At 38.1% G+C, this 13,318-nt stretch overlaps 1 protein-coding gene across 2 annotated transcripts; it reads right to left on the bottom strand.

Annotated features, from left to right (window-relative positions):
* Positions 1-115: 115 nt before the first annotated feature.
* On the bottom strand, positions 116-13,263 carry LOC113544866 (beta-galactosidase-1-like protein 2). 2 transcript variants are annotated; one of them, XM_026943904.3, is made up of 19 exons: positions 12,970-13,259; positions 11,925-12,110; positions 11,756-11,824; positions 9,959-10,054; positions 9,145-9,253; positions 8,970-9,062; positions 6,964-7,045; positions 6,800-6,864; positions 6,054-6,138; positions 5,525-5,662; positions 4,750-4,830; positions 4,016-4,122; positions 3,551-3,697; positions 3,385-3,456; positions 2,464-2,542; positions 2,233-2,320; positions 2,029-2,140; positions 1,740-1,856; positions 116-593 (listed from the first exon to the last, which is right to left on the bottom strand). In XM_026943904.3, exons 1-19 carry the CDS (start codon positions 13,059-13,061, stop codon positions 507-509), a joined length of 1,905 nt encoding a protein of 634 aa, XP_026799705.3. In that variant the 5' UTR covers positions 13,062-13,259; the 3' UTR covers positions 116-506. The 2 variants fall into 2 exon arrangements, with proteins under 2 accessions (XP_026799705.3, XP_026799704.3); XM_026943903.3 differs by having other exon boundaries at positions 316-1,856; positions 12,970-13,263.
* Between the last annotated feature and the right edge of the window lie 55 nt (positions 13,264-13,318).

Here is a 13,318-nt window from a genome sequence, read left to right as displayed (position 1 = left end):
CACACCGGACGAGTTGTCAGAACTTTATTATCAAATCACAAATATCAAAAGGTTAATAAACAGTTTATAAATATATATATATATATATATATAGAAATTGAATAAATAAAAGCAAATTACACTTTCATATGGCAATATTGCAAAAAAAAAAAAAATCTGCAAATGTGCTAAATGTAGTTGATCAGTCAGAATATTTTAATGTTCTTGCAATGTGTGCTTCTTTAGTTTTGCATTAAATTTATGCTCTGATTAATGTAGCTAAGCTCTTTTTTTTTTCTTAGCGCGGTTTGGTGTGTTTCCACATCCTCAGGTTGATGCTGGATGTTACAGGGATGATGATAATACAGCTCTGCTTTGAGCAGATATTCTTTGGGTGAGACAGACCTTTATAATTGTTAGCAACAATAATCACGTAGCTTCAGTGAAATAAATTAAGCACGGGAACATTGAATGCATTTAATTTTTCACCGTACCCTTTGGGGTGACCTGTATAAGCCGTCGTGCGATCACTGAATGTCGACGGTCATTCCCAGATCAGGAGTGGTTTCAAACTGGAGTTTAAAATCAGATTCCACTTCCTCAAATACAGTGACCTGAAATAAACCAGAGAAATCTGTAAGACAAACATGACGTATTTCCAATTCAGCTCAAAATGACTGTTTTTTTACTAATGTACTTGCCCTAAAGAACATCGTTTTTACGTTCCAGAGAGTATATTCAGGTTAACTAGGTGAAATAACAGTTTGGTTTGTAAATCTGTAACAAAAAGCTGATGTTGATTTATTTCCACACCCACCTGTTATCTGAAGAGGGACTTTTGGGAATCAAATTCTTTTTTTTTTTAATACATATTTAACTTTTAATTTGATGAGGCAAGTCATTAGGAACAAATTTACAGTGGTGGTCTAGCAAGCACCGAAGCAGCAAACACAGAGGAAGTGGTAGGGAAAGGGGAAAAAATTACAACACTTGAATAACAGACAAAAAAACCCAAAGGCACCATAGCACAACACAGAGTCACACAAATTTAAAACGTATACGTGCTTACTTAAAGAGAAAACAGGTACATGTTTCAGTAAAATGTCCTCATTCTGCCTTCACACTGAGGTTCCCAAGGCAACAAGGGAACAAAGGAACAAAATTGGTCATGCTCTCTGGGTGGGAGGGATCATATATTACAGGGACACTAACCAATCGTGAGCATTTGTGAGCTCACGTATGCAGAAGAGGGCAGATAGCACTGTCCTCTGTGTGTATTACACTGTTTGTGATGCATCACGAGCAACAGTTCGATAGTATGCAGCTGGCTGGCTTCACATGTCTCAAAGACAGCACATATTAGCCTTCACCCTCCCTGTCGTATGATGGGGAGAGCTGGCTGTTGGATGGGAATTGGTAGGTGACCAAATTTGAGACAGAAGTGGGGGGAAAAAAACACAGGCAAACAGCATTAAACAAGGATAATCTGTGATCCTAAACTAATAAAGCGGGTAGGGGTCAAAATCAGAAAGCACAGAAATGCAATCGACAAGACTTCACAATGGCATAACACACATAACACACCAAGGTATAAGTACAAAAAGTAATCATGGACTAAACACACAACAGGTGAACACAATAAGTAACAGACCAATTACATGACAGGGGGGGAGACAGGACCAAAACCAAAACAAAGGCACATGGTAAAACATAACCAAAAACACACTGCTCTTGTCACCATACAAATTGTGATAACTGACTAGGTTGATTCCACTGTTGAGGAAAGGGCCTGGGATGTAGAGCGCCTGCTGGGGGCCGACGTGCCAATAACGTCCGACGTTCTGGCTGTTGATGAAGATCACGCCTTTGCTCCAGCTCTGTAATCGCAAAAACGATTTCTGCCTTATTTACAGAATGAAAACAATCAGCTATAAAGCAGATGAGTATGGTAGTGACGGAAAGTATTTATTAAACTTGATCAATAGTATAAAGTTGAGTGTAAACTTTATTTGTATTTGAACTTAAGACACATCAGCACGTGTCACTCACAGGCAGCTTAACGAACGTGTCACTCGGATATCCATCCACGAAAATTCTTCCCTGAAGAAATGACGGAAAGCTTGGCTTCTGAGGGAGAGACTTCCACGGAGCTCTGTATAAACTAAACACAGCAGTTTGCAATGCTTAGACAAACCACTTGCACAATCTCATTTAATATGCGCTGGCTCATATTCAGAATAATATCTCATGAACCTGTCAATAAAGCTGCGTGTCATATCCAGGCTGTAAATTGTGAAGTCTCTAAGAGGCACATTGTTCAGTAAAATGTCTCCAACGATCCCTGGAACAAAAAAATGACCCTTCTAATGGTGTTATATAGCATAATAATAACAGTGGAAGCCATGTTATTGGGTTAGATAGTTACACTTTTTGGAACAAGTGTCATGCAGAAAAACTATCCAGGTACTTTATTTGGTCCAGTACCTTTGCGCTGATTGTCCATGGTCTGCCCAAAGTGCACTCTTCCGCAGTTCTCTACCAGCAAACTCAATATTCGAGCCTCCTACAAACATTCACACAATAAAATCGCAATAAAATGATAAAATGGTTGCCAATTTTTTCACTAAAGTCTATTGTAGTCAGCACTAGCATTCATGTTAGCAAAGTGGCCTGTGCTGTAGCACAAATTAAAATAGAAACTTGATAACATAACTCCTAGGTCCCGCTATGAGTCTTTTAATTGACACTTAACACTTTATATGACACTGTGTCATATTAACACTTTTATCGTGTTTAATAATAATTCTGAAAAATCTTGATTATTAAGAGTTTAGTGCAGTAGGAATGAAGAAACACTGAGACTATGAATGGCATTCATTTATACTGACATCAACGCCTCCTGGAATCTCCAATCACAGTACGGCTTTGATTAGACAGTGATTGCATTTCAGTATAACACAATGCAACAAGGAATTCCATTCATTTCTGATGCAAACTTAGTGATTAACTCTTTAAAAAAGCAAAAATACCCTGTTAAGTGTTTTACACTGAATAGATGGAGCAAGGTAAGAGCAGTGCTTTTCAGTGTGGCATGTTGTCCTCATGTCACAAGTGAATTCAGGTGCAAATAAATTCAATTGCAAAGGCTATGAGCCTTTATCTTTTGGATAAAAATGATAAAAATGCAAACCTATTAAACAGACAATTTTCCACAGCACCCAGTGCAATGGTTTGACCTCACTGGTTGCTGCAGCCATTTTAATAACAGTGCAAAGTTTGGGTTCTAACGCTTGCTCTTGGTCAATAAGGCTTACTACACTCTTCTATATGTAGCGTGTCAACATCTTTACTGCGTTCAGTTCATGAAAACACTCTTACATTAGTAAATAAAGAAATCGTCAATACCTTCCCATCAGAAACTGCTAACTCTGTATTCTTGTAGTCGAAAGTGCCGATGAAGCCTCTGTTCACAAACACCTGAAACATCATACAATCACCAATAATGGAATATTAGTATCAGATGATAACACAGATTATTATTTTATTCTTACAGAATCTGCTCGGTTTTTACCAGTGCTCTGTCTCGGATGTTGTTTCCAGATTTTAAGAAGCCTCCGGTGGTGATGGTGGTCTCATACAGTGTGTATCCGTATGCTTGTCCGTTCCTGTTGTTTACGGGGAGATTCTCCATATTAACAGGATTCCTGGATTTAAAAGGCTTCAGAAAAAAATAAATAAATAATTGACTTTTTAGTCACTCAAACACATTGGCGGATGCAAACGTTTTAACTTGACTGTATGCTCAGTGTTAATTGTTCTTTACTTGAGAGCAACAAGACATTGCCTTTATGGTTTATTATTAGTTATTAATAAATAACTTTATTGTTTATTAGTTATAAGTGACTGTGGCTTATTAGTTATTAATAATTGACCAACCAAGAACTTGTGGTATGTGTTGTTGTCATTTAGTTTTAACTTATGTTAGTAAAGGCTGATGGAATCCTGTTTGAGCAAAATGGAGCAATAAACTTCACACCTCCTGTGTGAAAGGCAGAGCATCCCATAAAGAGAGGTGTCGGTACATGATGGCTGGCTCGTAGCTTTCCTTCCAGCGCAGAGCCGGCATCTCCGGCAGAGGATCGTCTGAAACACAACTCACTAAAATCAGTTCTCACTGAAACACACACAACAAACACTGAAGTAAAGTAGATTAAATGGAATAGTTTGGCCAAAATTTAGATGCATATAATATCCTCCAAGCTCAAATGCAGTCGATTAGCCAAGGCAAGTTTGCATCTTTAGTTCTGTACTGGAGCTATGAAGCTAACGTAGCTAGCTACCTAAACCTATAGCTTCCAGTTTAGTATTGCGGTTTCTGGCAGTCTATGACACACTCTTATGGACAAAATGGACAAAAAAAAAAAAAAGTCACAGAGCTAAAAATCATTTGCACCTTGAAAATGAATCACTTTTTTCAGACTAAGGCAGGAGGTGTGGCCTGAAGTATGAAGTGATTCGGATTGTAATATCATTCAAATATTCTGTTATGTTTTACTGACTTTACATTATTCACTTTCTATAATGCCGACCTGGAGGTTATTAGCTTTCATTACTTGTTAGCCTGCAGAGCAAAACTGAAGAGGCGAACGTCAGACACCAGAGATGTTTTGGCTAGTCTGTTAGTCTGATGTGGTGTAAGAGGAATACTGTGGACATTTTATTTTTGGCCAGATTGTTGCTTTAAAAGGTAAAAAAGGTTGTTTCACACACTACTGTATCGACTGAGGAGTTCTCTCAGCAGATGGTACTTCGGTGTATATTCACCGGCCTCGGACAAAGGCGCGTCATAATCTAAAAGAAAAATATAGCATGATTAAAAAAAAGATATAGATCTCTATATACGTGATAAGACAGTTCACAGGGCAATTTCTCAACACTCAGCTAAACTGAAGATAAAATACATTTATGCCGTCCATTTAATGGCCCAATACTGCTCCCTGGTGGTGATCATGAATAGTGTCTGTACAGAATTCTTACTATGAGAGACAATTTAACTGACATCTTCCTTCAATTAATACCAATTCGGTAAGAAACACACTCTCTGTTTAATCTTGTCAGGGGTTCCCAAACTTTTTTGAGCAAATGACCCCAAATTATGAATTTTCTGCGACCCCAAACCTTGACCACCATAAATTGTACATTCATATTCAATAAATGTTTTGGCATATTTTTATGTCAGAGTCACTCTACATTGTCGAAGAACTAGTGGAGGTAGCTGGACAGAGAAATTTGTCCATTTTTATTGCTTACATGCGTTAGCTGTGATTAAGCACGTCAGGATAGCGAACAAGACTAAAATAGGATGTGAGGTACCCCATGTGGGGTCATGACCCCTAGTCTGGAACCCCCTGATCTATGGAGTGAACCTTTCAAACTTATCTAATGTACATCACTCTCTGCAGTACCTTTGCTTGCACATTGTTTGTATCCTTGGACACAAAAAATGTACCTTTTTCTGACAGTGCAATATAAAAAGATGACAGACCATAGCTCGTGATTAGAGCCTTGTAAGAGGGCTTTGCCACAGCGCCGGTCATGAAGCCGAAGTTTGTTCCTCCATGGAACATGTGCAGGTTGATGGACATGCCACGCCGCAAAACCTCTCTAACCACTGCGACCATGTCTAACAGGGAAGAGACACACTCAAACTCAGCCTTACTCATAAGTCGTTATATATATATTATATACAGTATATTATAGATCAGTGGTCACCGACCCTGTTCCTGGAGATCGACCTTCCTGAAGACTTTAGCTCCAACTGTAACCATGCCCACCTGACCATCTAATAACTGCCTTAAGAAGTTCTTGATCAGCTAAAAGAGGTGTGTTAGATTTTGTCTGGAGATGAAACCTTTAGGAAGGTGGATCTCAAGGAAGAGGGTTGGTGACCACTCTTATAGATGGATATAACCAAAAAACCTATAATTAATTCATATAATATAATTATTTGATTGTATCATTGATAATGCAATTCTAAATATTTAAAAATCCTAAAAATCGTAAAGAATTTTTACCTTCTACAGGAAAGATGTGATGCAGATCTCCCCAGCCATCGAAGCGTCCGGTCAAGTACTCCGTAATTAAAACAGGGCTGTTTGGCTGTTAATCAGTTATACAATATGTAAAGATTAAAACCCTTGGGGTCATGCTGTTAGAGGAAACTCATCAATGACAGGGTGGTGTGATGAAGCAGAGTTCCTAAAAATAATTAATTTTAGTATCACAGCACGTCCTGAAATAACTCCTCTTACACCACAGCAGTTTGGTACTGTTTAATTTTTTATTTGTTAATTAATTAATTATTAATCATAATTTTTATCCATTTGTAGTTACATTTAATGTCATGGAATGTCATGAGACAAGTTAGTTACTGTTCTCACTTACGTTACAGCAGCTACAAACAGACATGTATTAATAAATGTACTTTAAGTGAATTAAATAACAACACCTTTTAAATCTGTTTTTTATTATTAGAGCTGTTATATACATTTAATTAACAGCTTCTGACCAATCAGAATTGAGAATTCAACAGTGCTGTGGTGCAAATCACAATATTGGTTTTGTGTTTCTTTTAGGACAATGGCTACAAATTTGGACAAATTTAAAGGCAAAATATCATGGACGTTTTTTGTGGAAGGCAGTCTAATAATTTCATGCATGTACTATTAAAGAAAATATAATAAACTATGCTGAAAGGGCAATTAAAGATGAACATTCAATATCAGAACAATCAGGCAATGTGCTTAAAGAGTCAGATTACCTGCACAGAATCCAGATACTTGATGTCTTCGTAATTTAGTTTCCGCAGATTCAGAGTCCTGAGAACTGAGACAAAGGCAAAATCTATTACTCTTAACTCATACACTGTAGAAAATATTGATTCTGGGATATGAGATTATTTCCAGTGTCTTATCAGTGCTTTACCTCCGCTCACTCCTCCACTCTTTAAGCCCTCATGGCTGTCTGATGTGAGGAGAAGCTCACTGATGCCCCTCGACTCAAGGGCCTAAAGAGAAAACCGAAAATAAATCCACTGCCAGCAAGTGTATTTTTTTTTATTTAACTAATAATCAAACATTTGATTTCTCAATAAAGACATCGATAAAAGTGTGCACTTATAGGATCTTATTTTTGTGGACATGCAAGCGTACTTTGCTAATTAACATCACAGTATTCCAGTTTGTTTGTGCATGTCACAAGTTTCCTCTCTCAGCTCACATCAAGGTTTCACAGCACAGTGAGCACTGCTTGCTTTTGTTCTGTGTTTTCCATGTGCTTTTGTTTGTTTCACCTTGTGTGTTTGTGTTGCCTTTGGCCCCGTCTCTGCCCCGTCATGGCACTGTTTTGTTCCTCTATTGTCTGCACTTGTTCCATTTTCAGCCCTTAATTAATTCGGTTATTTATGCCCTGTTGTTTCCATTTCTCTTTGTGAAGTCTTGGCAACCGTATAATGTATTTTTTAACATTATTTACTGTCTTTTCAAACTCAAGCCTGATATCATTTTGAATAATAATTTCCTATCTATGATGTTTCCCGCCTGTGTTTTGGCCCATGTCATAGACTGATTTCTGGATTTGGCCCAATAAAACACACCACACAAAGTCCTAATTTTCCTGTTTGTGCTCACTTGCTACCTTCAGTTTGCCTGCACCGATGTGGACAGTCGAAACCAACTTTGAACCAGTAACTGAGTTTCTACTTCCACCACTCAGGACCCATCTTAGTGTAGACATATTGAAAAAAAATTAAGTGCAAGGTCAGCAGGAAGCAACGTAGATTGTCCTTTTCCTCATATCAAATTTCCACCTTCTAGACAAATCTCGCCATCACATGACAGCTTGTGTAACGTCACAACGATGCTCACTTGGACCATGGATTCAGACGTGCTGTCTCCAAACCTCAGAAACCAATCAATGTCCTGATGTCCCAATTTTACAATAATGCATTCTTGAATTATAAAAGATCAATTTTATCTTGGTTGTGGCTTCTGACTTGACAGTATGATGAAAAAATGGTGATGACGGAGACCTATTTAAAACAGTTCAGTGGCTAATTTGTTAGTAAAAACACCTTCAGCTGCAGAGAGGTCGAGTCTTTCGGGGTAGGCTATTTACCTGCAGCACTTATACAGCTTGTAGACTAACCTTCTTGTATTATAATAACATTATATTTGTTAACATTAACATTTGTCTGTATGTAATTTTGCTAATTTTTGCAGATTGAAATATAGCAGGTGAGAAAATAGAAGGAAAAAGAATTTTTTTATCCAATACGACTGGACAGAATCCAGTTCCATCCTGAAGCACGTTAAATGATGTAACAGGAGAAAAATATCAAAAATTTCATCAGAAATATAGGTGCTAACTGTCAGCGCAACAAAAGAGCAACAGCTCCTTTTCTCAGCATTTTTCAGCATAATAATGAGAAATCCAACATAGGATTGCAGAAGTGTTGGAGGAAATGCAAGAGTCAAAGTCCCAGAATGCAATGCGGATATATGGCGCTAGGTTACAGCAGAGATTCAGCTCGGCGAGTTAGTGATCTATGAGATGACAAGAGCTTTGATGGCGGTTTTAACATGAAAGTCGAAGCTTTAGAAGCTGAAGCAGTATACAGATGAAGAGGTGAGGGAGCTGGCCAGACTAAATGACTAAAGCGCCGCTGCATCGCTCTCTTTAGGTAGAAATGAAGTGAGGGATAAATCAGGTAGAACGATTAAAAAACTTTACCTTTAAAAAAATCTTAGAATTTCATTACAAACAAATCTTGAATGGCATTAAAGGTCAGATGTTAATTATACAGATTAACATGCAAGTAGTTCAGTGTGGATTTTTCCTTAAAAGGCCCAAACTGTGTATTTCCGGTGCTGAGATTTGACCCCACAACCTTTTTTCAGCACTGAACGACTACTTGCTGTGCTTTCCCATACCTCTTTCAGAAACGCCATATATTTCCTGTCCACTGCATACGACCCATATTCATGCTCCACTTGCACGGCAATGATAGGGCCACCTTTCCTGAACTGCAAGACAAATCAGGACAGGTTTTAATGCTTTCTTCATGAAACATTTTTAAATAGTACGAGTAATATGAAGCCAACAAACCTGTAAGGGCACCATTTTGGGAATGAGCTTGTCCAAAAAAGCCTCGACGGCCTGCGTGAAGCCAGCGTACGTCGTCCTCAGCTTCATTTTCCTGTCTCTTAACAGCCAGCTGTGAGTGGAGAGAAGCTACGTGTAGCACCAGATCAACCAAAATGTCCTCAAACACTAGGTTTGAAGACGATAATCTAAATCCTTGCAAGTCTTATCTAACAATTCTGTAATTTTAGGATATTGATTCATAACAATTTGACCTTTATCCTAACAGAACAATATTTGATACTATGAGTTCATGCATTGAGATATTAGAGCTAGGCTATACATTGCAATTAATTTAGCATTTATTTAGCATGTATTTATGCGCTGCATTGCTAGTATGACTAAAGTGACTTTTTTTTGTATGAAAATGTAAATCATACTGTCGCTTTTACATCTCAATATTTGAAAAAAGGAGCACTATAAGAGCTGTATCATATATATATATATATATATATATATATATATATATATATATATATATGTATATATATATATATATATATATATATATATACTGTATTTTAGCATGTTTGTTTTTCTCGCTTGCCTCCCAACTTGCGATCTGATTGGTCAGGAGATAAAAAAGCACTTGATGTGGCATCATGTGGCGCTTTTAAGAAAAGCTCATAGAGGACTGAGGACAAAATGTCAGCTGTGAAAGCATCCTTAGACTTGCAAAACTAAAGAATTAAAAACGTCATACATTGTGTTTGCAATAATGGTGAGGCTCAGTATTATTTCTGGCTGCAGCACTCATGCTGAGATGGATGAGCCTCACCTCGGCAATCCTCCAAGGTCCAGCTCTGAGGAGACGTAGGGACCCGGATGAAGGATAACCCAGAGACCCACATCAGCCGCCTGGAGGAGAAACGTCCTGAGGAATCATGGGAGAGCTTACAGTGTGAAATACTATTCATTAGTGTTAATGGTGGATAGATAAATGTACTATACGTGAATACAGTATGTTCAGGAAATCCTTAGAAGGCATTCAGAGATAACATCAGTGTCAACAGGTGTTACGTTTATTTAGGCTCGAACACTCTGCCTGTTGTTATGGTGAAGCTGCAGTGGTTTAATTAGAGTATGCTGATGTAATCGCTGTAGAGTTAATGACTCCTAAACCAGCGGGTTAATCTCTCACCTGACTGAAGCTGTCAGGGGAACGGCCACACAAATCGCCCTCATGTAATGTGTGTGTTAAGAGATTAGCGCATCGTTAAGTATTATAATCCTTGATTGGTTCAAGTCCATTCAGGAGTAGAATACATAAAGCACATATTTGTGTTAAGCTCACTCTTAATAAACATTAGCGGGTTTTTGAATCGGTGAGGTTTCCTAGCACTACACACACTTCTCCTGAGACAGCAGGTTGATTACCTGCTCGGGTGTGTACAGTATGAAAAATTCACGGTATGGTAATCAGGCAGCCTCATATTATGTTTCAGTTGAGTGCAAAAGTTTGCATCCCTTTAGGATAAAATGGGTGTGTTATGTTTTGCACATGTTTCAGTATCACACTCAACTGAAATGTTCCAAGATATTAATGGTGGAAAAAACAACATTATATCATTCATTCATCATTATAAGTACTGTATGTATCGCCCTTCCAGACTGGGATATATGTAAGTATTAAAACACACTATGTCCTGCCATTATAGTAAAATAATCAACAAAGGTGTAATGTGATGAAGCTGAGTTACTGTCACCACCATAAAATTGATTATTTTACTATAACAGCATGCCTCGAAATGTTTTATTCCTCTAGCACCACGGCAATTTGCCAACGATTGCATTTTTTCATTTATTTAAGCACAACATGTACTTTTAATCTACTTAATGTTGTAAAAATGTCTGCAAAATGCCTAGGAGCTATAAACAGTCCTTCCCTCACCAGCCTCTCTTTTTTCTCTCTCTTTCTTAGAGTTAATAAGCCAAAAAATGCAGCTTGTCATGTTACAGTGAAACCACAAAGCGTAAACTCCTCTGTCTTGGAGATGCGGAAAACTTAAAGTTACAGCTTTAAGCACTGATACTGGAGACTCCTGCCATACATGTTAAGTAAACATCTCCTCAAAGGAAACGTCTTTGTTTTTCTTTATTAAATATATAGAGTAAAATTGAGTTGCATTTTCTATTTCTCCCTTTCCAAAACCACAGGGGTGCAAATTTTTGCACTCAAATATATGTCTACATCTATATCTCTGTGTGTGTGTGTGTGTGTGTGTGTCTGTGATTTATGTGTTGGTATGTTATCTGGTTATCAAATCAGTGTATGAGTAGTGCTTTATCCAACTGGTATGTTTGTTGTGTAAAACTGTATTTTGTGTTAAACTTCATATTTTAAATATAATACAGCAGATATGATGAGCCACACCTGTGTGATGTCATCATCTGTATCTGTGTGTATATATATATATATATATATATATATATATATATATATATATTATAATGTTGACAATAAAACTGTCATCACTGTCTTCACTGGTGTAACTTCACACCTGTCGCTGCAGGACATTTTCCTACATGCAGATGTTGTTTAAAGACAAACAGATGAGGATGGAAATGTTCTTACTCCAAATCCAGACCTGCGTTGAACTGGAAGTTCCCTCGTTCAGACTCGTGCAGGTTCCACGGCACGTATCTGAAACACAGTCATGAATCAGTCAAGAAGATTCCTGACACCGTCCTCATGCATGAGGGTTTTAAACGCTGTCGTGGGTGGTGATGTGTTTCACACCTACGTGGTTAGAGTGTTGAGGCCACAAGCCTTCATCTTCATCATGCGATCCTTCCAGTAGGCCCGAGGGACGCGGAAGTAGTGAAGCGAACCCCCGAGGACGCGGAACGGCTCGCCTCCCAGCGTGAACTGGGAAGAGTTCACCGTTAATCCCTGTTTCCTGCTGATCCGCACCTTCTCTGGTTGTCCACTAAAGCAAGAATGATATGATCAGAGTTAATACGAGAGTTAATCCAACGTGGTCTGACTCTATCTAATCTATCTAGGGACGTGTTGAGGAACCATTTATTTAACGGGTTTGTGTTTTCATTCACAAGGCGTTTTCATTCACAGAGCCACTGCTCACTGCATGTTTTTAGTTTTACGCACCACTCTGAGAAAAATTCTAGATCATGAAAATCTCAGGAGATCAACAGTTTCTGAAATACTCAAACCATCTCATCTGGCACCAACAACCATGCCACTGTCAAAGTCACAGAGATCACGTTTTCTCCCCACGACTGAGTCAACACAACTAGAGCAACTAACTTGCATTGATTCAGAGGTGGAGGTGTGGAGTTGTAGTGGCTCAGTTGTTAAGGCTTTGAGTTACAGTTCAGAAGGTTGTGTGTTCAAATCCCAGCCAAACCACCATGATGGGATCCTTAAGCAAGCCCCTTTTTTTTGCATTTTGATTGTGTTATTTAATACTATGTATGATATTACAGTTACTAGACTTTACTGTAAATATGTTTTATAGTTGTTTACTGTAAATTTTAAAATAACCAGTAAATTACTTTAAAATTTGCAGCCAATTTTTTATAGTGTAATAATAATAATAATAATAATAATAATAAAGCCCCTAGTATAGAAAGATATGGAGCATTTATAACAACTTGTGGTCACATTTCTGTGATATTAACATGTAATAACACATAAATTAACCAAGACTTCAACATTGTTGGCAGGTCCATGATTGAACCCATGCACATAAACAACTCCATTCAGCTTCATCAGTAAAAACAGATTTTTTTCCCCGTCGTTTAAAGTTTTTTTTTCCTTCTTCTCACCTGAAGTGCCGGTAAATGATGATCCCGGTGATACTCAGGAACAGCAGCACAAACCGCCGCTTGTGCGCGCTCCTGATGCTTACAACCACCATCAGGCTGATGAGCTGATGAGCAATTCTCTTTACAAATACTTTATTTTTTTTATTGCTTTATTTTGGAGCGAAGTGTTCGCGAGAAATATCATCTCCTTCATCCACGGCACGGTATGCAAAAAAAAACCCAGACATTATGTTGCGCTTGTGTCTTAGAAACGCGTTTTTGTTTTTTTTTTGTTTGTTTTTTTGCGCCGCCCAGGTAGGCGCGTGAACCGTGACTTGTGCGCGTGAACGTGAACCTCCAGTTCCGCCGT

The sequence above is a fragment of the Pangasianodon hypophthalmus genome, chromosome 17 (genome assembly GCF_027358585.1).
Source record: "Pangasianodon hypophthalmus isolate fPanHyp1 chromosome 17, fPanHyp1.pri, whole genome shotgun sequence".
NCBI classification, from domain to species: domain Eukaryota; kingdom Metazoa; phylum Chordata; class Actinopteri; order Siluriformes; family Pangasiidae; genus Pangasianodon; species Pangasianodon hypophthalmus.
This window is presented reverse-complemented; position numbering and strand designations above follow the sequence as displayed.

Bases quoted from the DNA above. Each gene is read 5' to 3' on its own strand.
- LOC113544866 (XM_026943903.3), bottom strand. From the start codon at position 13,061: ATGGTGGTTGTAAGCATCAGGAGCGCGCACAAGCGGCGGTTTGTGCTG. The intron at 9,063-9,144 runs GTTTGTTGGCTT...TTTGTCTTGCAG, and splicing joins CCAAAATGGTGCCCTTACAG to TTCAGGAAAGGTGGCCCTAT. The intron at 3,457-3,550 runs GTAAAAACCGAG...ATGATGTTTCAG, and splicing joins ACATCCGAGACAGAGCACTG to GTGTTTGTGAACAGAGGCTT.